General features: G+C 46.2%; 1 protein-coding gene across 1 annotated transcript in view; it reads right to left on the bottom strand.

The window, feature by feature from the left end:
* Positions 1–14,021, bottom strand: part of FKBP4 (FKBP prolyl isomerase 4) — a 34,679-nt gene extending 20,658 nt beyond the window's left edge. Inside the window, exons 1-3 of the mRNA XM_075900255.2 lie at positions 13,833–14,021; positions 5,312–5,456; positions 3,206–3,348 (exon numbers count right to left, since the gene is read on the bottom strand). Of these exons, the coding sequence (XP_075756370.1) occupies positions 3,206–3,348; positions 5,312–5,456; positions 13,833–13,916 (372 nt within the window). The 5' untranslated portion in view covers positions 13,917–14,021. The remainder of the gene's footprint in view (positions 1–3,205; positions 3,349–5,311; positions 5,457–13,832) is intronic.
* Between the last annotated feature and the right edge of the window lie 10,679 nt (positions 14,022–24,700).

Raw genomic sequence — 24,700 nt, 5'->3', positions numbered from 1 at the left:
GTGGTACGTCTACACAACGCCAAATTTTGAAATAACGTACTATTTCGAGCCATCCCTTATCCCTCATGCAATGAGGTTTACTGGGATGGTGGAATAGTGTGCCCATTATTTCAAAAAATATTTCAAAATAACCAGCGGTTTGTGTAGATGTGGGGTAGCTATTTCAGGATAGCCATGCAGTGTAGATGTACCTAGGTAAGAAACCTCTTCTCCCTGCTAGAATGTCTGGGGAGGAGTACAATGGACTCTTCATACTATAAAACATGCTCCCAGAACTGCCTTAAAGGGGGAATCTCTGGCTCCAAGAAATGAAATCCAATGCTCTACTATTTTCTTCTAGGACAGTACATAAGGGATAATGTGTCTCTCTCCAACCCTGCCCCCACTCCAATTGGCAGAACATGTGACTCAAATCTCAGGGATGTGGGGTTGAGCCTCACATGAGATGACAGTTCTAAAATTTCCCTACACTTGTTTGTTTATGCAGACTTTATCTATGTGGTCACAAAATCATGGGGCCATCTTAACCCCTCCTAGTAATGGCTAAGGCAGCTATTCAGAACACCGGGGAAAGGCAGTTGGCTGAGGAGGTCCCTGCAAGTTTGGGGGCCTGTTCTGTTTTCATTCTTTTATTTGTTCATGTATCCAAAAGAATTCCTCTGGGCAGTGTCCACTGGCTCCCTGGAAGCTTTTGAGGAGCAGTGGGGCACTGTCTGGGATTCTCTGCTTGGTGTCCCCTTCAGCTTCCCTAGTTTTGCACCTCTAACTCTCACACCTGTTCCTGGTTTTTGCCTTCATTGTCCCTCAGACTTAGTTGAGTTCTGGGTACAGTAGCTTCTTCCTAGGCTAAGGGATGGGCTTTTTTTTAAGCTGTGGACAGGCTTGCACCCACCCACATCCCAGTAATCAGTAGGAGCTACTTCTCCAGGGCTGACAAGAGGCAGCTGGTAGCATCCTCCCTTTCTGCTCTGTGTTCATCTTGGGAATACCTTTTGGGGGGCGGGGGGAGGGAAACCTTCTCTTTGCTGGGAAGGGTAATTTAGACTTTGAAACATATCAGATATCACTGCGACTTCACCCTAGATCCTCAAAGTTATTTAAGCATCTATCTACCTTTGAGGACCTTGACCTTTTAGCTTCACTATAGATGATTCAAGAGCATCTATATCGTGTTGCAGGGTGAATCAAGGCAACACTTAAAAGTAGTGAGGAACAAAGGGCATTAGGTGCAAGGGAGCCATCTGCAGAAACAGGCCCAATGTTTTCCACAGAATGAAGTTTTGTTTCGCTTATTCACAACTATCTAGAATCACAGAACTGAAAGGGGCCTCGAGAGGTCATTGAGTCCAGTCCCCTATCCTCACGGCAGGACCAAGTACTGTCTAGATCATCTCTCACAGGTGTCTGTCTAACCTGCTCTTAAATATCTCCAGTGATGAAGATTCCACAACCCTCATAGGCAATATATTCCAGTGTTTCACCACCCTGACAGTTAGCAAGTTTTTCCTAATGTCCAACTTAAACCTGCCTTGCTGCAATTTAAGCCCACTGCTTCTTGTCCTAGCCTCAGAGGCCAAGGAGAACAATTTTTTTCCCCTTCTCCTTGTAATGCCCTTTTAGATACTTGAAAACCACTCTCATGTCCCCTCTCAGTCTTCTCCTTTCCAAACTAAACAAGCCCAGTTCTTTCAGTCTTCACTCATAAGTCATGTTTTAATAATTTTGTATGCTCTTTTCTGGACCTTCTCCAATTTTTCCACATCTTTCTTGAAATGTGGTGCCCAGAATTGGACACAATACTAAGAATATTAAATTTAGAATTAATTAACTAATCAAATAGTTGATGGGATTTTCATCGACTGTTCAATTAGTCTACAAGGGCACAGAGCTTTTGTACATTTTAAAGGCTCAGGTGCCACAGAGAGCACAGGGTCAGCAGGAGAGTCCCTTGCTGGCCCCGCACTCCCTTCTGCGCCTCCATCTTTGAAAAGTACAAGAGCCCGAGTAGGACTCTTGTACATTTTAAAAGGAAGCACAGTCCACGGAGGACTCCCCCACTGCCCCCGCGCTCCATGCTATGTCTGAACCTTTGAAATGTACAAGAACCCTGCGTCCTTATAGACTAATCAAATAGTTAATGGGATTTCCATTGACTATTTGATTAGTTAATTAATCTTAATTTAACATCCCTAGTATTGCATCCAGTTCTGGGCACCATATTTCTCTTGAGGTCTCTGGACACTCATCTCCCATGTGATCCTTGAACCAGAGGAAGATGAGCATTGCCCACATCTCTCGCACCTGTGGGCCCTGATGCTATATATTCAGAGCCTACACACTGGATCGCTGCCCATTCAAACTGAAAGTGTGATAGTGATGCCTTTGAGTTCTGGGGTTAAGCACTCACCTGGGACGTGGAAGACCCCAGTTCATTTCCATTCTCTACCTAATGGAAAGAAGAGAACTGAACAGGAGTCTCCCACCTCTCAGATAAATGCTCTCACCACAACTATGTGAATAGTCTGATCTAGGTCTCTGCATCTCTTCTGTTGAAGCTGTTCTGTTTTGAATGAACAATTATTTAGTCACTGGGGCAGGTGGTCTGGACCCAGAGTCTCCCATATCCTGACCGCAGACCTCCTACTTATTCCCATTGTATAGAACCCCCTTTTCCTTAAGTTACACAGCAAGTCAAAGGCAGCTGGGAATGGAACCCTGGAATTCTCACTCTCTGCCCTTCCAGATCATCCTTCCTTTCTTCCTCCCTTATATAAAGAGTATTTCACTTTGAATGTATTATTTCATGCCAATAAGGTGTCCTTGGATCCCATCCTAGAGTGAGCTATACATCTGTGTCAATCTCCCTTGCATCTGCTACCAGATCTATGGTGCGGATCATATGAGTAACAACAGGTCACACTGTTCCCTCCTCCAGCCCTTTCCTCTTCCTACAAGTTCATAAGCTAGGGCAAGATTTCAAAACAAAGTTAATTATTAAACTGTATATCTGCTGATGGTCCTGGATTCTGAGGACAAGGACTGTCCTGTTTTGTTCCCATTGACTGGCCAGTCTTCCAAGCTAATGAAAGGAATTTAGAAATAAGCAAGTGTCATCTGGTGGAGTTAAGATGCATTCCCTACATTCTACAGCAAATGCACCATCTCTTTTACACAGAGTGTAGTATTAATGACAATCCCTACTTACCTCAAAAATCAATGTGGCATTGGGAGGTATCTTAGGGGGGCTCCCAGCACTACCATAGGCATATTCTGATTTGCAGGTAATCCGACAGATTTCTCCAACCTTCATAGTTGCCACAGCAATGTCCCAAGCTTTGATCACCTCACCTGCACAAATCAGAGCTCAGTTATAGAACTGCTAGGCATACATCAAAGAAGCGAACAGTGAGTCACTGGGGTCATTAGAGTTTTACACGAACACTCAAAAGTTGATATAGCACTTTATAGAAACTACAGACTTCATTCTGCTCTCTTCAGCTTGTATACTTCAGGATTAATTACATTCAAGTAAAAACATGCCAGTAATCAAAATCTGGCTTACAGTACTTAACCCTAAATTCCCCCACTCCCAATCTTTTGTCTACACAAGAGTACAAACCGTCTGAGGTTCCTGGCATGCTGCCAAGTGCTGTGAAATAATAATAATAAATTCTTGGAAGAGGAAGGTCTTAGAGTGTAAGATTTTTTCATATTTTGAAAACAGACAATCCACAATGATGGCTTTTTCTCTTTGTACTTTATCAATTGGCAGAAGGCAGCATAAATGTTATTCAGATGCCTTTCAACATGAAAAAAAAATATCTAGGTAAATAAGCTCTACTACAGCTGAGGACAGTTGGGGCATTAATTCCTTTAGACACCCTTAGAACTTGCCTTCTTCGCATTCCCCCATCCCAAAAAATTGAGCAAAAGGAGGAGGAAAATGTTTCTTCTGAAGACAAAGACAATAGAGGCTTGAACCCCTGATGACATGCCACATCAAATCCTCTTATTAACTGCCCCAGATCCAATTGGTACACTAGTCTTTCCATTAATTATTTTAGGGTAGTCAACTTTACACTGTCCCCTAATTTTACGTGTGCTGACATTTTCATATTGACAAAATATAAGTGTCAGGTACAAGATGTCTAGGAGAAGCTTTGGAGATTCAGGAAATGGAAGAAGTTATTCCTGGGCTTCTGGAGTCATGGAGATAAACTGAGGCATGCTTCTCTTCTTTCCCACTCCCTTCTGACAAAGGATGACTTACAAACATAGGGGAAGAGGGACTATTTTCCTCATTCTCCACCTTCACCGTTTGACAGCTGCTTCAAATGCTGAACCTCTTTAGTCCAGCATTGAACTAGAGAATTTGCTGAACCTACAGTCAAGAGGTCAATATTTTCTAGCAGCATTTCCAACACTTCCACTGCTTACCGGGCTCTTAGAATACATGAGGGGTAAATCAGAACAGCAGCACAGAATACTGAGAGCCAGGACTGGAGGCTGTAAACAAACTTTATGGGACAACAGGAAACTTGGACTCCCCCATGATAAGTGGACATACAGCTAACTAAAATCATGCCAGACCACAGATGTTGCCAGACCAGAGAGGTTAAACCTGTACAATCTGCTTTTATATCCAAATATCAAAAATAGCTATGCTCTCTTGATGTTTCTACCAGGACAAGAAGAGTGAAATAGCCAGTGTGGATTTTTTAAGTTATCAGTACAATTCAGGGTGAATCTGACCACTGAGATGAATAAGCAAGTTCAATTATTTAGACTATTGTTCCAGATCATCAGCATTCTTCTTTGTGCTTCTCTACATGGGGAAAATAATCCCTAGTATAATATATTATTATAATATATTATTTAAGAGGGAATAGTTTTTCCTGTTTAGTTTCCTTTGTGGTTATTATTCTGGAATAAGAATGCCTTATTCCAAATTATCTTAATCCACTTTGGAATCGCACTAAGAAAATTTGTAAGATTCTTATTCCATAATAAGACCATTCATACAGAGAGTTAATCAGAAATGCCTTCCCATGTAGATAAATGCTGAGGCAGGCTTTGCTGCACTGACTACACCCCATTCGCATTCAGAAGGTTTACTTCAAAAATCAGAACAGGTACATGTCTAATGTTTAAAAAACATAACATTTAGTTTCTAGAGCACAATTATGTAGGAGCTAAAATATGCAAGTATGAAAGAATTAAATAAAGCCACAATCATTATATATGTGGGGGAGGGAGTTCTCAGCTTTACCGGTACCAAACAGATTGTTAAACATGAAACACGAGACATTACCTTTCCCCAAGTCAAATGAGAACTTGTCCTTCCTGTCCAGGCTGGAATCAAACTTTGTGCCATCCAGGAGCCATCCTGTATAATGGACACTCACTTTATCACCTATCATAGGAAACTCTGTCCCAGTTCCTTCCTTCTTGATAACCTGCAAAAGAAATGCTAAGTAAGTGATACTGAGATACATATACAAATACAGTTTGAATAACGAAGTCACATAACTGTGCCTTGTGTGTAACACTAGGCAGGCTTACACTATCCTAACACTTTGTTCTTTAGATTAGAAATCAGAGAAAATGGCTCTTTCGGCTTCCTGGTAACTACACAGTTTTCCTTGATAATACCAACTGGGGAAGATTACTACTATTATTTCATTCTATTCATCCTAAGATACTACCTGGCTACCATAAGCTATTCCTGCATTTGAGCTATTTTGGGTTGATAGGCGCACATTTTGCTGTCAAAAGGAAGACCGTCTAAGACAAAATGTTGAAGTTTTGAATCTAAGAATCAGTCAAGTATGTATTAGCTATCTAGATTTAGGAGACTAACTATGGGAACCTAGATTTGAAAATTGCAACCTTTAAAGATAAACTAACTCTCTGAAAGGAAGCAAATGAAAATACCATGTTTCCAAAGGAAGCTTTTTTTAAAACAGTACCTATAAATCCAACTACAGGATCTACCCAACCTAAAATGGGAGGCTACATCTACACTGGCCCCTTTTCCGGAAGGGGCATGTTAATTTCAGCGATCGTAATAGGGAAATGCGCGGGGGATTTAAATATCCCCCGCGGCATTTAAATAAAAATGTCCGCCGCTTTTTTCCGGCTTTTAGAAAAGCCGGAAAATAGCGTCTACACTGGCCCGGATCCTCCGGAAAAAGCGCCCTTTACCGGAGGATCTTATTCCTACTTCGAAGTAGGAATAAGATCCTCCGGAAAAGGGCGCTTTTTCCGGAGGATCGGGGCCAGTGTAGACGCTCTTTTCCGGCTTTCAGAAAAGCCGGAAAAAAGCGGCGGACATTTTTATTTAAATGCCGCGGGGGATATTTAAATCCCCCGCGCATTTCCCTATTACGATCGCTGAAATTAACATGCCCCTTCCGGAAAAGGGGCCAGTGTAGATGTAGCCGGAAAGTTTAGGAGAGGGTTTTCGCATAACACTAGGGATTATTCTGGCAGGGAAAGGTGATTATCACAATTTCTATTTCATTAATGAGACTAACTTCCTCTTAAACCCTACTGAAATCACTGACACTCATGGAAAAACCTTTATCCCAACATTGACCAAACTATATCAGCAAAGAGGTGCTTACATATCTGCTTCACAGCATGGTATCTGTTTAGAAAATACACACTTATCAGCTAACTTTTCATTCCCCAAGATTTTAAAGGGACATCACTCAAAAGTTAGGAAATGACAAAAGTAAGGTATAATCCATAAAACCTTAATTCTGTTTCCTTGTGTATATACTTGATTGCTGTCTTAAGCACAGAAGCAGAATTCTGCACTAAAACATCTGTGCAGTCAAGAAGAAGCCCTGCCTCTTTCTACCTGAGAACACATTCTTACGTTAGATGGGGACTAAGGGTTCTAGTCTCAAATTCAAGTGTTATCTAGTAGGGAACACAGTTAGGTTACATAATACTCTTAGGCTACATCTACACTGCCCTCTCTTGTGCAAAAAATATGCAAATGAGGCAAAGTGTGGAATATTGTCATGCCTTATTTGCATAATGAATGAGGCTCCATTTTTGTGCAAAAAAACCCTCTTCCGCAAGAGCCATTCTTCCGCTTTCTTTCAGGAAAAACGGCTCTTGTACAAGAGGGGGGTTTTGCGCAAAACTGTGCAAAAGCCTCTTGCACAAAAACGGCGGCTCATTAATTATGCAAATGAGGTGTGATGCTATTCCATGCTTTGCCTCATTTGCATATTTTTTGCACAGGAGAGGGCAGTGTAGACATAGCCTTACGACCCTGAAAATCTGCAGATATCTGCCTTATATCCACGGTTATCTGCCCGGATCCATGGCTCATTTTGTAGATACAGATGTGGATACAAATTTTGTACAGGTTGAACCGCTCTAGACCGGCATTCTCTGGTCCAGCATGATTTTAGTTAGCCGGATGTCCACTTATCATGGGTGTGGCCAAATTTCCTGCAATCCCATAAACTTTGTTTACAGCCACCTGTCTTGGCTCACAGTGTTCTGTGCTATTATTTAGCTCTAATTTACCCCTAAATGTCCAGTAAGCAGTGAAAGTGTTGGCAAGGCTGCTAGACAATGTTGACCTCCCATGGTCTGGCAAATTCTCTGGTTTGGCACTGGTCAGGTCCCAAGGGTGCTGGACTAGAGAGATTCAATCTGTATCAGGAACCCTTCAAATTTGCAGATATGTGTGGCTCATTTTTGCGGATACAAAATTTGTATCTAGAACCCTGAAAATCTCTGGCTATCCACTTTATATCCATGGATGTGGATACCTGCAGCCATTTTTGTGGCTACACATGTTTTATCTATGCAGGGCTCGACTTATTCATCCACAGACTTTCAGAACTTTATAAAGGTGGTGAGGGGAGATCCATTTTACAGACAACATATACAAATACATAGATTTGACATTTTTTTCCAAGAGGGACTGCCAGTTGGGCTCAATTCCCAGCTCAGCAAGCAGTATCCTTGTGCAACCCCACTAATCCTCAGTTACCTCATCTGTAACATGGGAAACATTATTTGACCTCTTCCTAAGGTACAAGGTCTCACCAAGTAATAGAAACCAGGAAAGTTCATAAGTAGAGGAGACAGAACTAGAACTAGCCCGGCATTTCAACAAGGACAAAGGTTATTTTAAGGATGTAAGCGACGAAATTGACTATCCGATAAGCAAAAGCTTACTGGACAGTCTACACATTAGTCTACTAATCACTCCTCTCCCCACCCCCTTGCTGCCTCTTTGTGATATAGGCAGCCGGGGGGAGGGGGAGGAGGAAAAGAGAAGAGGGAGTCAGCTAAAAGCTGGTTCCCATCCACCCCCCACCCCATGGGACAGAGGTAGGGGCGCAGTAGTGGCACTTCCTCTTTGAAAGGTACACTAGCCCCACCAGGGACTCTTCTGCATTTCAAAGATCGAAATGCCAAGTAGAGCCCAGAGTCAGCAGGGAACTCCCTACTGACCCCACACTCCAGGAGGTGTTTCAATCTTTGAAATGCATAAGAGGCCCTGCTGGGGCTCTTGTACATTCGAAAGGCTAAATGCGGCACTAGTCCTTATCAACTAATTGAACAGCCAATAGAAATCCCATCGACTATTCGATTAGTTAATTAATATTTAACATCCCTAGGTTATTTGGGAAGACTGGAACGATTCATGTAGCTCTGTAGATACAGATGGAACACAAGCTAAGAGATTCAGAGGAAACAGGTGCATGTGCAGAGCAGCCTGGCAAAGCCCAAAATGCCAAAAGTTGAACACACTCATCTGCACGTGCTTATGAAGACTGTCCATTCTGGAGCTTATAAATCAAGACAGATTTTCCCTGTAACTGTAGGGGACAGAACTATTTCCCTCCAAAATGTTGACTTACTTCTTCAAACTGCAACTGTTAAAACAACAACAACAACAACAACAACAAAAACCCACCCTCTCCCTTCCCACAAAGTAGTAAAAATTTTAAAAAAAAATCACTCTGTGTGTCTTTCCTACAAGCTTCGTTCTTGTAAAGGACTGAACTATAGCACTTAAGCATTAGAGCACAAGCATTAAAATTTCAGTCCAGAATGGTAGGGACAGAACTATTAACCACCGAAACAGAGGGTTATGAAAATGTAAAGTTGCCAGTGCCAGCTGTTTAACAGGAAAAACTCCCTTGCTGGTATAAATGTATATACAGAGAGAAGCCCAAATACTAAGTACAACCCACCAGCCACTATATGATGGGCAATAGCTGCTATTCCTCCCACCCAATGTGCACTCTGCTTTAAAAATACTGCTGATTAATTAACACAAGCAAATTCATGACATCTGTCAAGGAAGACAGATGTTCAGGCAACTGATGATTGTAGCCTTCCATTTTTTGATTTAGATAAGTGTATTTACATGGAAATAAAGCACAGTCCTTGGTGTCATGACCCTCGGTGTCACCAGCAGTATGCCACCTTGTGCTTTAGATTTTTTTAAATTATTTTTAGAAGATCTTACCCTGATTTGTCAGCAATGGCTGTTAGCATTGGGATGTTGAGCTGAAACCTGAGATCTGAAATGGGATCATGCTCAGAAAGTGGTGGGTACCCATTTTGAAGAGTTGTTTCTTTACGATGTGTGTTGGGTACTCGAAAGTTAGTCATGTCTGACCTTGCACCACATATGTGTGCTTCACCTTTTGTGCTTCATTCATTTTGGATGATCATAAGGTTCACCTGCACTCCCAGCGTTTTTCAATCACCTACACTGAATTAATTTTTCCATTCACAGCAGGGTTGTAAACATCTCTCTACACTCTCATTTAATTGTATTTAACAGCCTGTGCACTGGGCCTAACCTCCTAGATCTGATACTGCTTGCAGTAACACCAAGATACAATGATTGGATCTAATTATAGTCTAACACTGCTGAGAAACAGGAGCATCCCCCAAGTGCACTCCTCAGCATCCCACATTGTCCTGGCAGGGAAACTTTCTAGAAAATAGGACTGAGACTTAAAAGAGCTGTCAACCTCTCCTTTTCTCCTCACCCTGCCACCAGTATTGATTTTACACTTATCAAACAACACTCACCCAAATCTGCACATTTCAAAACCTTAACAGGTACCGGGAATCAAAGGACACAGCAATCTGAACTGTGCAACTAACTCTATGACATGGCTGTATTTTGGTCATCTGCATACACACTAGGGATGTTAAATTTCGATCAATCAGCTAATCAAGTAGTCAATGGAATTTCCATTGACTACTTGATTAGTCGATAAGGTGGGGGTGCTCATTATCCCTGCTGCACCTCTGCCTTTTAAATGTACTAAGAGCTGCCCACGGGGCTCTTACTACATTTAAAAGGCAGAGGGGCAGCAGTCGGAACCTAGTGCAAGTGGAGACTGCTTCAGTCCCCACTCACACCATTTCCCCCGCTGCACCTCTACCTCCCCACCCCCCTGCAGACAGTGCTGGGGGGAACCAGCTTTTAAGCCAGCTCCTGCCCTCCCCCCACCTTGTTTCCTCTATGTCAGAGGTAGCAAGCGGGGGTGGGGGTGGGGGTGGAACTAGTCGAGTAGCGACTCAAATACTCAATAAGCTTAGGCTTATTGAGTAGTCAACTGGTTGCTTACATCCCTAATACACACTATGTAAACTTCAAATTAAATCATGCTAGAATCTGTAGTTTTCCTGATGTGAATGAATCCTCCTACCCCATTATACAACCTGTGAAGGGGCTCAGTCTAAGAGAAGGGTGGACAGAGTCTTTCATTCTTTATTTCTGGAGTACGTGGGTGCCCTCATAGATCCACATGTTCACATTTCAACAAGACTAAGGATGATAATCAAAACAGACTTTTGAAAAGGACTGTGCAGTACAGCCCTGCTGCAGGACTGCGATCCTGGAGAGCTCCTGCCATTATAGCAGGAACACAGAAAATGTACTTTTGTTGTGGACAGGACTGAGTGGGAAAATAAAACAACAAACCAGACTCAATGTTTTCTTGCAAATAACTAATCTCTCACCAAGTTTCCCACATAAAAATTGCATCTTAATTCCATATTTTTATATATCAACTGACTGTTCTTGGGTTTTATTTTTTTAAAGTAGCATGGAGGAATCTGTCTCTCTTGCAGGATCTAAAATTTGTGTGAGTGGGATAATTAATGCAAGAAATAATGAAGAAACTGGTGGAATGGGTTTTGCAAGACAGGAGTGGGATTTAAAAAACAGCCCCAGGCAGAGTTATACACTACAGTCTGAGTGGAGTAGTATCCACCTACAAAAATAAAATAAAATAAAAAGTTACATTCTGAATTTTCAAACCCTGTGTAAGTCAGACTTCTGCTTTTCTGGGTATAATGATCAATGGTACCACTACAGTCAGCTTGGCAGTAAGCCATGCCTCTTAATGCAAGAAGCATAGAGACTCGGCCCAGCTGATGGCTGCATCTTCAGCTTGCCAAAAGCTCATGGGCTGCATCTAAACTGCACAAAACCTGATACATAGCAGTCTCCACTAGGAATGTAACATTTTGATTTGGCTAATCAAATAGTTGATGCAATTTACATTGACTATTCGATTAGTCAATAAGAGCACCTCTGCCTTTGAAGTACAGCAACAGCCCCAGGAAGGCTCTGCCTCCACAGGCGCCCCCTCCGCCTTCATCTCCTCTGCAGTCATGCGCGGGCAGCGCGGCTTGCTCTGCATCAGGGCCCGCTCCGCAGTAGGGCCTGCATGGGGTGCTGGGCGTGGCGGGGTCTGCATGAGGTGCTGCTGGTGGGGGGGAGAAGGTGTGTGGCAGCAGAGGAGAGTGAGGCACGGGCTGTCGCAGCAGCAGGAAGCGGAACTGAGAAGTTTCTAGAGGGGCAGCATGCTCCGGTTAAATGCATGCTTTAAAGGCAAAACTGCTGTGGAGACGGAGAGTAAGGGGCCACTGGGGGGCTCAAGTCTGCTTGAGTCCCCCACTGGCCCTGTGATCCCCTCAGCGTTTCAAAGCGGCAGTGCTACATGGAACACGGGGTCAGCTGGGAATTGAGTTGCTGCCACTTTGAATGGCCACAGGGAGCCCGGGGCCAGTTGGCTGTCCCTGCACACAGCATTTCAAAACAGCAGTGACATGTGGAACGTGGGGTCTAGCCCCAAGCTCCACACAGCACTGCTGCTTTGAAGCATCTCCTCTTCTCTCTGCCCTCCCTCCCCCTTGCTGCCTCTTTCTGACAGAGGCAGCAAGGGTTGACTAGCTTCTTTGCTTATCTGATAGTGAACTAGTCATTCACATCCCTAATCTCTGCCCCACCCACCTTTAAAAAAAATCAGGAAGGTGGGGTCAAGGTGATTACAGATCCAACCATGTGGTGCTGCACCTTTGTCTGAGGAGGACACTCACATTAAGATGGATCATCCCCTCCTGGAACCGTTACTGTCAGATGCACAGCTGCTGTAAATCAGCAGAGTGTCCTGGATTTCTGTGGAACCACATCAACTGCAGCAGCTGAGCATGTGGCTGTAGTTCCCAGAGTACAGCATTTGGCTCTCAAGGGGAAACCACTTGTAACATGTGCGCCAGCTGCTTCCCAGTCCCCGGGCAGGGCTGCGGCTGGAACCATGAGAGACGCTCACGGTCTCTATGGGGAGAGTGGGGAGCAGCCCCGCCGCCAAGTGTCTGGCCCCTTGCAAGACCGGGCCGCCGCCGCCGCCGCACCTTGGGCTCCCGCAGCCCGCCCGATGCGGTCACGCACGCGGTCGCGCGCCCCGCCGGGGCTGAACTCTGCCTGCGCCTCCCGACGAGGGGCGAATATGTAACCGCAGAGGCTGCGAAGCCCTCTCGCGCCGCGGGCCGGTAGCCTGGGTCCCGCCCGGCCTGGGCAACAGCGGCGGCGGGGCAGCGTTCACACGCTCGAAGCAAGACGCAGGCGGCTGCCAGGTGCGTCCCCCGGCGGGCTCCAGCGCTGCACTCTCCCCCAAACACACACACGCGCGCGCTGCGTGTTCCAGCGCTGCACCCCCCCCTTCCCCCCCCACACACACACTGCCCCGGCGCTGCACCCCCCTCCCCACAGACACACACACACACACACAGTGCCCTGGCGCTGCACCCCCCCTTCCCCCCCACACACACAGTGCCCCGGCGCTGCACCCCCCTCTTCCCCCCCCCCACACACAGTGCCCCGGCGCTGCACCCCCCCTTCCCCCCCCCCCACACACAGTGCCCCGGCGCTGCACCCCCCTCTTCCCCCCCCCACACACAGTGCCCCGGCGCTGCACCCCCCTCTTCCCCCCCCACACACACACAGTGCCCCGGCGCTGCACCCCCCTCTTCCCCCCCCACACACACACACAGTGCCCCGGCGCTGCACCCCCCTCTTCCCCCCCCCACACACACACAGTGCCCCGGCGCTGCACCCCCCTCTTCCCCCCCCCCCACACACACAGTGCCCCGGCGCTGCACCCCCCTCTTCCCCCCCCACACACACAGTGCCCCGGCGCTGCACCCCCCCCCCCCCCCCCCACACACACACAGTGCCCCGGCGCTGCACCCCCCCTTCCCCCCCCCACACACACACAGTGCCCCGGCGCTGCACCCCCCCTTCCCCCCCCCCACACACACAGTGCCCCGGCGCTGCACCCCCCCCCCCACACACACACAGTGCCCCGGCGCTGCACCCCCCCCCCCACACACACACAGTGCCCCGGCGCTGCACCCCCCCCCCACACACACACAGTGCCCCGGCGCTGCACCCGCCGCCCTGCTACCCGGCCTGGGAGCCGCCCGCCTGCGCCCCCGCGTTGCTCCCAGCCGCGCCCCGCCGAGCCAGCCCCCCCCCCTACCTTCAGCACCCCCCCGTCGCCCTTGGGGGTGATGTCCGCGCCCTCCACGGGCGCCCCCTCCGCCTTCATCTCCTCCGCAGTCATGGCGCGGGCTGCACGGGGCGCGGGCGGGGGGAGCGGGCGCGCGGCAGTGGAGAGCGAGGCGCGGGCTCTCGCGGCGGCAAGAGGCGGGACTGAGAAGTTTCTAGAGGGACAGCCCGGTCTGGTGAAAGGCAGGGGCGCGCCGGGGGCCGGGTCTAAAGTCCGCACCGCGCAAGCACCCGAAAAGCAGCGATGGAAAAGCCCAGCGGCAGGGCGGGGCGGGGCGGGGCGGGGAGGGAGGTGGCGCGCTCCGGGCGCAGCAAAGCAGAGACGAGCGGACGCAGGCGTGTAGCGAGCAAAGCTTGGTGCATAGGGGTGCGCATCTGAGAGCGTCCGCTGTGTTATTCCAAATCGTGACTCGGCGATACTGGAGTTATGGCTTAATAACATCTGTTATCCACTAACAGCGTCTTCCCCCAGCTGCTTCTCCCACTGCCTTTCCTGCCTCTGGCTGGACACATCCTATCACCCCATTCATCTTGAATGGTCCCTCCAAAAGCGTTAACTACTTAGGCTAAACAATCTGATCCACATTGTATTTTACCGTAACCAGACCTGAAGAAGAACTGTTGTGTAAGCATGAAAACGTATCTTGCTCACCAATAATAATTAGTCTAATAAAAAATAGCTTTACTCACATGGGCTGTCATTGCATCCACTCATTCCCGGTGGTAGTAAGTGTCCCATGGGCAGTTTTTGTAACTGTTGCGCTAGTCTTTCTATGTGCCCCTTTCCAGATAAGAGGTTTCTAAATGAAAGTGAGAAAAATTACAAGTTATCCAGGGGGGCAGAAGTAAATTAGTCAATCCCCTTTTGACTCCCCCACCTTGGTTTTTTTTCTTGCAGCGAAGAGGAAGTGGCATTGTGGAAAACTGCATTTTAAAATTGCTATAATGCTTATTAATATTTTACATTTGTATATTATATAGTGCTTTCCATCCATACTTTCAAAAAGAGACACATAATGCTGAGTAGTCACAGCGTTTCAAATCAAGCCCTAAATTACTTCCAAATCTAGTCTTAACTTTAAAATTGTTTTCATGATTTGAGGACTTCAGTAACTCAGCTACAGATTATGGGCTTATTACTGGAGTGGGTGGGCACTGTTCTGTGGCCTGCAATGTGCAGGTCAGAGTAGATCACAAACACAATTGCCCTATCTGGCCCTTAAATCTTTGATCATTTTACAGATGAGATAGCCAAACAGGCACAGAGAAGAGATGGAATATTCCCAAAGTCTCAAATTGAGACAATGGCAGGGCCAGGAATAGAACTCAGGTCTCCTTACTTGCCCATTGGCACTCTCCTTAAAAAATGTGACTTTAAAATAAACAAGAAATGCAAACACTCTCATAGCAACATTGACCTTCCTTCTTTAAAGACCTATTTTCTAGCCTGACTTCTATTTTTATTGGTAGTTTTGCAGCTGCAATAAATTGTGGCTACTGCTTACTAACTGCCTTTTCCTAATCTCAGAGGTGTAGCCATGTTAGTCTATAATTTAAAAAAACAAATAGCACCTTTGAAAAGAGCAAAGTGGGTGCTTCCCAGTGGCCTAATGGATAAGGCATGATCCTGGTACTGTGGGTTTGAGCACCACACATGTTCCTGCCCCAGGAGCAGCTGGGTAGTTGCCACCAGTTTCCCCAAAAGGTAATGCCTCATTTGGCAGTAAAGCCCCCTTTATATTGCAATGTGACAAATTAACTTCTACTCTCAGGTGCACCCCTGCAAATGAGGAGTAATTATGCTGACCTCACTGTCAGTGGAGTTACTTTGAATTTGTGCTGATGTACATGGGATCAGTATTTGGGTCATTAGTTTTGAGATACCCAGAATACCTCATTTCATATTCACTTTTCATTCTTAATTAATGTAGGGTTTGTTTGCCTTCTCCCTGTCCTAACCAGCAACTTTACAATTTCCCCTCTCAGTTGTGCTGCTGTGCATTTGTGGGCCGTCACTGCACGCATCATGAAGCTGCCGGCGTGTTCCCGAGTTTTCCTGCACTTTCTATTTCTCTTTCCTCTCACACTTGTCAGACGTTCCCTAAAGTGTGTGGGGGCGTGGGGTGGGGTTGGCGCTGCAGCGCCCTAGCCGATAGATAGGCAGCGCCCTCTGCTTCCACTTCCTGATGCCTGCAGCAGACATGCAGAGAATGCTGCCCCGCCTCCCGCCAGGCCCTCTGCTGCTCTGTGAAATCTCTGCATCCGGATCCCTCTGGCTGGCAGCCCACTCTAAAGGCAGCACACACAGCCTCGGCCACAGCTTCACCTGTCCCCCGGAGTTAGTGCTCCTGTGGGACTGGCTCCCTGCACAGCTCTGCTTCACAAGTGACATCTGCTAGAAGAACAAAGCCATCATGGCAAAACAGCCCACGGTCACACAGCCCTGTCATCCTGGAGAATGGAAACAGAAATGTTCTTTTATTTGGCCCTACCTCATGACTGACAGCCAGCTATGATTGCATTGCCTTGGTGTTTTCACTCATCTCTTCTATTTTCTTAACCCTAAGGCAGTGGTTCTCAAACTTTTTGGCCCACTCCCACCCCTCTCAACACAAACCTTTCTGTGGCCCGCCTGCCAACCACCCATGATGACAAAACACATTTGCTTAACTCTAAATACCGTAATAACAGAGAGTAGTGATAGAGATGCAGCCCTGTTAGTCTGGTCTAGCTAAAACAAAAGACAAAACTATGTAGCACTTTAAAGATTAACAAGATGGTTTATTAGGTGATGAGCTTTTGTGAGAAGTGGGTCTGGCCCAGGAAAGCTCATCACCTAAGAAACCATCTTGTTAGTCTTTAAAGTGCTACATAGCTCTGTCTTTTGTTTTAATTAGAGAGAGAGACACACCTCAGAACTTTTATTTATTCTAAAATTCGATGCGTTGTGAATGGGCCTTAATTTAGATAAGTACCTTACACATTACAAAGACAGCCTCCCCACCTTTTGATATGCCTAGTAACTCCAGATTAGCCAGTTAATTGATTTTTACAATAAGCAATTTCCTCTTTCCTTGTCTCTTCCTGGTCCTCTTGCCCTTACCTTCTATTCTATGTACCTGATTTGTTTAGTTCTTCATTGTATCCCTCTGCTATATAATGGTCATGCCATTTCACTTTCAGAATATGATCTGAAGAAGTGGGTCTGTTCCACAAAAGCTCATCACCTAATAAACCACCTTGCTAGTCTTTAAAGTGCTCCATGACTGCTTTTTTTGTTTTACGAAGTTCAGACTAGCACGGCTACCTCTCTGTTACTAAATTATTCATATTAGGCGACTGAAGCATAAAAACTGCTATAACATAAGAGGGCATATATGACCAGTAAGAAGGGAAATATTATTAATCAAAATCATTTCATAGATTAAGCACTTTATCTTGTTAGTTTACCCAACTTAATTTTAAATAAAAATATTAATTTATGTCCATACCAAAAGTTTTCAATATTGTCTTTATTTATGGCAGGTGTGAGGAACCGTTTTTTGGGCCGGGGGCCACTGATCCACAGAAAAACCAGTCAGGGGCCACACAAGTGAGAAGCAAAAAACAACAAGCAAACAACTTCCTCCAACTCTCACTTATATGGCCCCAGATTGAGACACCTCACTCCTCTCATGCTTTAGCCCCATGGGGGCAAGAGAGGGGAAGGAAGGACCAAAGTTGAGAGCTTCCCAGGGGCCAGATTAACTCTTCTGGGATCCCAGGGCTAATAGATTTTGTGGGTCCCCCAAGCTCTAGGGTGGAGCCAAAAATGAAGAATCCAGTGTGTGGGGGAGGGGTGGCTGCTGCAAGCACAGGGGCGGCCCATCAATATAGGCAAACTAGGCAGTCGCCTAGGGCGCCAAGATAAATGGCCGTTGAGGGCTTTGGAGGTGGGGGTGCTGATTGTGCGTTTCGCGTAGGGCGCCAGTTGCCAGCAGCTCGGCTAGGGCTGCTCCTGTGCAAGCAGGATAGGGATGAGGTGCAGGGTCTGTGAGAGAGGTGGAGTGTAGGAGGAGATGGAGATGTGGGGTGTGGGTGGGAAGTAGGGTGGATGAGGGGGTAAGGCGGTGAGGTCTGCTGGGGGTGGGAGGTCTGGGTAGGAGGTGGGTACAGATGGGAATACAAGGTCTGGGTGGGAGGAGGTGCAGGGTCTGGGGAGGGGAAGGGTGCAGGAGCAGGCTTATAGGGTGTGGAGTCTTGGTGGGAGGGAGTACAAGAGGAAGATGGGGGTAGGGGTCTGGGCATGAGGGGTTGGGAGGTTCTTACCTGGCTCTGTGCACCCCACCGCCCCCAGGCACACCCCCCCCTGCTGCTCCCATGGGCCACAATTCAAGTCAATGGGAGCTGTGGGGGAAGATTCCAAGTGAATGATTTCCTGTACTGACATTCCCCCAGCCTGGGGCTGGGAGGAGAGAGGCAGGACTGCTTCCTACCCCTGAGAGCTGGATCTGCTCCACCAGGCTTGGGGTTCTCCCCACTTCCACTGCAGGGAGCTAGTGCTGGCACTCCAAGCATGTGGAGGGGGACCATGGGGCTGGAGCACATTGGGGGCAAGCCCCGAGCCTACAGATCACCTGCAAGATGGTCATGGCCACAGACCATACTTTGAGAACCACTGCCCTAAAGGGAGAGGGAGACGTAACCATACTATAACCGCAGGGTCTCTTCTTCCTTAGTATATGGGTGTAGCTTGGAAACTCAAAGTCTTCCCTGTGAAAGAACATAGCTTAGGGTATGTCTATACTAGCTCATTAGTTTGAGCTAGGTAGGGTAATGAGGGCAAGCGGAGTTGCAAATGAAGCCCAGGATTTAAATATCCCAGGCTTCATTTGCATATTCCCGGGCGCCACCATTTTTAAATGCCCCTTAGTCCAAACTCTGTGCCCGCGGCTACATGGAATGAGGAGTAACAGTAGTTCGAATTAGGATCTTTAATTCGAACTACCTACTCTGTGCCGTGTGTAGCCGCGGGCACGGAGTTCGGACTAAGGGGATTTAAAAATGGCGGCGCCCGGGAACATGCAAATGAAGCCCGGGATATTTAAATCCCGGGCTTCATTTGCAACTATGCTTGCCCTAATTACCCTACCTAGCTCAAACTAACGAGCTAGCGTAGATGTACCCTTAGATATTATTTGAGGGGGAAGGAGTAAATGGAGTAAGGTTATGGCTTTCTGGGCGGTTCCTAGTCTATATTTTCATTCTTCCTAGAAGCTTTTAACTCTATTTCCCTAGTGATGTACTCTGTTTTTCCTTTTTTCATTCCTGGTGGTTTGACTGCATCTGGGAACTGCATTTCAGCAGCATGAATGTGTGTACTGAACTGTTAGACAAAAACTCCTTCAGTAAAGGACTTCGGCTGACACCACGTGATATTTGACTTCTCTCCTTTGACAGCTGCTAGGTTTGCCTTTGACCGACACTCTGGCTAGGCCCCCATCCTACAATTTAGGAACTCTGTTTGGGAGACTACTGCGCCCATGTGAGCTTATTACAGCAGCAGAACCTTAAGTGGTAGTGCTCTTACATCTAGAAACAGGAATGGATGAATTGTGGGATGAGCATGATCCCAGTTATGTTCTCCCTGCCCTCTCCACCCCCACACCATTCCTTGCTCTAGAAACATTGTTTTTATAAATCATAAAGTTGTCTTCCCCACAAACTTTACAAATGTTAAATATAAATTTGGACATTATTCATACATGTGACAATGTGGCTGAAAAGAATCAGGAATGTGTACAGATACCATGGCATGGCATTGCAAATCTCAAGAGATCAAATAAGTCAGTCCTCAAAAAATCATTAGGTTAGCCCCCCAAATCATGAGATTTTTTAAAAATGCATTTTAAAAAGTATTTCTTCATGGTTTAACTCCCTTTTACTCCTCTGTCAGAGTGAGAGAGAGACTTTCAGGTTTAATGCACAGCAAAAATACACTCCACTAGCAGGCTGCCCAGATGGAAATTTGCAGTTACTCTCACTTCACCCCTAAGAGAGGAATTGTCATTCATTCCCACTTACTATGTTGTTCTTTCCTGGACTCACTATTGCCTTTGACAGAAGAAGGACTGATTGGTAAATACTGTAGTTTAAGAACTACTGACCTAATTGAAGCATCATGGTTCATGCTTACACACAGAACTGATATTACTTCAGAGGGTTGAGTTACAGCTATCCATACTAAAGTGCTTTACAGTAACGCTGCTATCTGAATTTAGCTGAACAGTAAATAGAGGAACATGTCAGTAGAAAGAGGGCTTAGATAAAAGTGTATATTGTACTATGTAGGCAACAGAAATATGCTCTGTTATGATATACAAGTAAGTGCATGTTTATGGACTGCAATAAAAGAACAACTGACATAGTCACAAAAAAGTATGAACTAACTATTGTTAGCTATTGGATAGCTAACTTGTAATCCGTATCCATAGGGACCACAGTGTTCTGTAATTTCTGTTCATTAAATATTTCAAAAATAATTAAGTGTTGAAAGTAATTGTAATGTTCCAAAAATGATCCTATATAGTGACAGTATTTCTACAATGTATATAAATCATTCATGTAAGAGACAATGTCACAGTAAACACACAGTGGGACTGGTTTACCCTTTTGCAAGAAGCAGCTTCTCCAACTGCCTCCGCCTTTTTCTGCCCTCCTCAGTTTTTCAGGGATTCTCCTCTGCTCTTCCAAAGGAAGTTCTGGAGCAGCGTGAGCTGTGTGTGAGCAATGGTCATTAGGGGAATGCTGCCAAGGCTCAGGTGTGGCAGGGATGACTGAGGCTGCAGTAGTATTGTGCTACTGCTGTTGGATGGACACGCTTCTCACATCATTGTGAGAGCTCCTCCTGCAGTCTCCAAAATGCAGTGACTTGTGATTAATTCATGCACCACTGAATTGTTGTGTGCTTAGAAAAGGAGTTTAAAATATTACCAAAAACTGATACTTCCAGGAACTTATGGGAGATTTAAACTTTAGACTGTAAACTTTGTACCCCAGGGAAGAGAACATAAGGGGCGCAGGCTAGAGGCAGAAAAGGTACCAATTTAATGAACTTGGTTTGACATGCTAGAAGTGGGAATTGAGAAAAGATAGACATGAGGGAGAGGAGAGGAGCCTAAGTGTGGTACGATTGTTCCAGATGTAGAGAATGTCATGGGAAAAAGCATGGAAGCAAGACTGCTAGTAGAAAATAAAGGGGGCCTTGCAGCTGGTGTCATTTTGGCATAGTGAAAAAGATGGCATGGTCCTCCTACACATTACAACTGGTTGAAGGCCTGTTTATATTGCCAGAGCATTGTGAAGGAGCTTTACTGTAAAAAGAGATTCAGGACCACTGTGAAAGATACAGGTCAGAGATGACTTATGTAGGGCCTCCAAAACAAAAGGCAATGCAAAGGCAGCCAGAGGAGGTGTTCGTAGAGGGGAGAGGACTTGAACAGAACTCTGGGTGAGAACGACGAGTTTGGGAGCTGATTTTGGACAGAGTAGAAGAGGAGCAAGGTAATACCAGAGAGGACAAGTGTGCAGCAATGACTAGATTTAGGCTGGAAATGAGAAAGTTACTGACTACCCAAGGAATGAAATTCTAGTATAGCCTCCCATCAGAAGTTGTAGAGGCAGAAAATCTAACTTGTTTTAAGAAGTAGCTTGAAAAGTTTATGAAGGGGATTATATAATGGAGGTGCCTGTGATAACAGAGTACTGGACTCAATGACCCAGGAAGATTCTTCCAGTTCTATGTTCAAAGTGGAAAAGGACTGGGATGTGGGCAAGTGCTGTAAACACTGGAAAAGTGAGGAAGGGACAGACAATAAATACAGTATTTCAAAAGATGAAATATGTTTTGAAATACTTTGATCTATTACAATACAAAATACTGTATATATGAAGGAAACTATATTTGAATTATGCATCAATTTTTAAGATTTTTCTTTATTTCTAATTGCACTTTGCACACTCTTTTCCTGTCCTGCACCTTTTGCAGAGATTCAGCTCTTTCCAGATCCACAGCAAGTCATATCTGTCTTGATCAGCAATGCAAAAGTAAGACAATAATTACCACTCTCCAAAAGGGTGGTTTACCAATAAGCAGCTGTGTGGAGAAGCTGTGCAGGAGACTCAGTCATACCCAGGAGGGTGCAAGAAAGGGTGGGGAATGTTGGAAACATAACCAGTGGCAGAGAGGCAGAGAGACTACTTGAAACTGGCACCACATAGTAGCTTGGCAGCCAAAAGAAGAAACTGCCAAGATGTGGCGTGCAGTGCACAGTAGTGCTGACTACAAAGAGGCCCAGGGGGACTGTGCTCCCAGCTGCTGAGTGGTGGGGTGGGATTCTGTCCCTCCTAAGTAGCTTGTGCAAGTTTCCTCTGGAATGTGTCTGTGCTCAGGCATTGGGAATGAACAAGTGTGACTCAGATAACATAAGCCAGGGGTTCTCAATCTGTTTCAGACTGTGGACCTAGGCTGATGGGAAGGGGCCTCTTGCTGGCATAGTTCCTCCACCTCCATAGCAGGAGTTTGGTCTGCATAACAGCATTGCTCAGGGGCATGGAAAGTGACGTAGTTATACTGACTTAAGTTGCTAGTGTTATGTAACCAAGCCTCACACGTTGCGGCCCTGGCGTGCTTGTTGATATCTCAGCTGCAGTTGCATGTGTGATATATTTGGTAGCCTGTGGCAGTTTCTTCTCTTGGCTGCCAAGCTACTATGTGGTGCCAGTTTCAAGTAGTCTCTCTGCCTCCCCTATCTGTGCTTCCCCTGCTGGCACAGTGCTAAGTGCAGGGTGAAGATAACCGGTAGAGAGGTAAGGTGAGCAAGTCAGAGAGGCTGGGGGAAGGCTGTTGGGAATATGAACCGAGAGAGAGGGGCTGTCAAGATTCAATCCCCACTCTGGCATGATGAATGCAGAAGTGGGGGCCCGCAAAAGTACCCCCAAACCTTATCTTTCCAGGCTTTGGTATAAAACTTCCCCCCAAAATCTTAAAAAACCTAGATTTTGGGGATAAAAATCCACTGCCAACACCCAAGTAATGATAAGGAAACCAGGGGGGAGAGCGCTTGGAAAATCTCACCCCTAAAATAAAATCAGGACACAAAAAAATTAACCAATACCAAGTTAATAAAAAAGAGAGAGAACTTTTATTATTACCACAATACTCCTGTTACAAGCATAATGACTAGATCAAAAAGTCACCAATTAATATACTCATGAGGGGACCCTCTATGGGCCAAGAGCTTAGTTACAAAGGACAGGAAATTTTTAAATGCACAGACATCAAATTCCCATTCCCAAACCATAAAACAATAAAACCTATTGGATTTATCTAAACTTTACCCTACTTACAGATAGTGAAGAGTATTTTCTTGGACAGAGAGACGTGTCTGTCCCCCTCAGTAGCTGGAGAGAAACTGCCCAGAGACAAAGGAGGGAAAAACTCAAAAATTCCTTTGTCCCAGTTTGAAATTCCTACCTACATTTCTATTGGCTGCCGGCTACCTGGTTAGGTAAGGGACATAGTTAACCCTTTAGTCCCTAGGCTGCTGGCTAACCCTCATGGTCATTACAGGGGCTATTCTTGTTTCCGCCTCACCCCTAATAATCTCCAACGGCTCTCTCCAGCTAACTCAGTTTAGGGTTGCCAGGTGTCTGGTTTTGAACCAGACAGTCCGGTATTTGAGCTTTCTGTCAAGGAAACAAATTGAGAAAATACCGGACACATAAATGTCTGGTATTTTCTAATTAAGTAAGTTTTATTATTATCATGAGTATCAATATGCAGTTGCATACTGCCTGGCTGGTAGACACCGTCACACTGCATAGAGAGGAGGGGGGAGGGACCAGGGCGGGATGGAATCCCCGAGGTTGGACTTGCCTGTGCACCCCGCCGGGACTATGAGCGAGACGGGCAGCACTCTGAGATCTGAGTGAACCCGGGCCAGCCCCGCTCTACGCCAGCCAGTCCCGCCCCCCCAGCAAGCCCCACTACCCCCAATCCCCTCCCAGCCAGCCCTGCTTCCCGCCAACTTTCCCACTCCCACCCCCAATCTCTCCTGGCCAGCCCTGCTCCCCCCGACCTCCTCCCAGCCAGCCCCACTCCCCTCCCGGCCGCCTGCCGCCCCCCATCTTAGATCAAGTGTGTCAGGTATTTTTTTGAAATCATCTGGTAACCCTAACCCAGCTCCTTTCACTCCACTGACTCTCCAGCCTCTTCACACGACAGCCCATCTTTCAGACTCTTCCAAAGCTCCCCCACCTAGGATTGCAGAAAACAGCACCCTTGCCTTGACCTCCTCCCCACCTCTTTCCCATCCCTTCCTTGAGGTCCTGACTTTCATTCACTCCATCCTCTTTGCCCCCTCCATCGCTCGCTCTCCCTGGCCTTGCATACTTGCTCATTTTTACTACAAGGCCCACGTAGGCATGAGGAAAAGGTCAGGACAGGAGCTACAATAGATTGAATGTGGGAGATTGTGATGGGATGGACCAGACCCCAAAGCTCCTTGCTGGAGGCTTGTAGCCTTGCCTCCCATTACCCCAAAAAGACAATATAGTAGTCCTCCAAGGAGGCTAGAGTGGCTGCAGAAGTGGTCAATCAGAGGCCCTATAAAAAGCTAAAATGTTCCCCTGCTGGTTTCTGTTTGTTACCATTTCTGTTGTCTGTTTTGTGTCCATTAATCCTTTGTCCTCGTTTGGCCAATATACATGGCAGAGGGGCAATGCTGGCACTTGATGGCATCCATCACATTGATGGATGTGCAGTTGTATAAGTCTCTGGTCTAGTGGTGTATGTGATCA

This window comes from Pelodiscus sinensis, chromosome 1 (genome assembly GCF_052426305.1).
Source record: "Pelodiscus sinensis isolate ZL-2025 chromosome 1, ASM5242630v1, whole genome shotgun sequence".
Lineage (NCBI taxonomy): Eukaryota > Metazoa > Chordata > Testudines > Trionychidae > Pelodiscus > Pelodiscus sinensis.
Note: the sequence above shows the minus strand (reverse complement) of the source record. Positions and strands in the feature narration are given on the sequence as shown.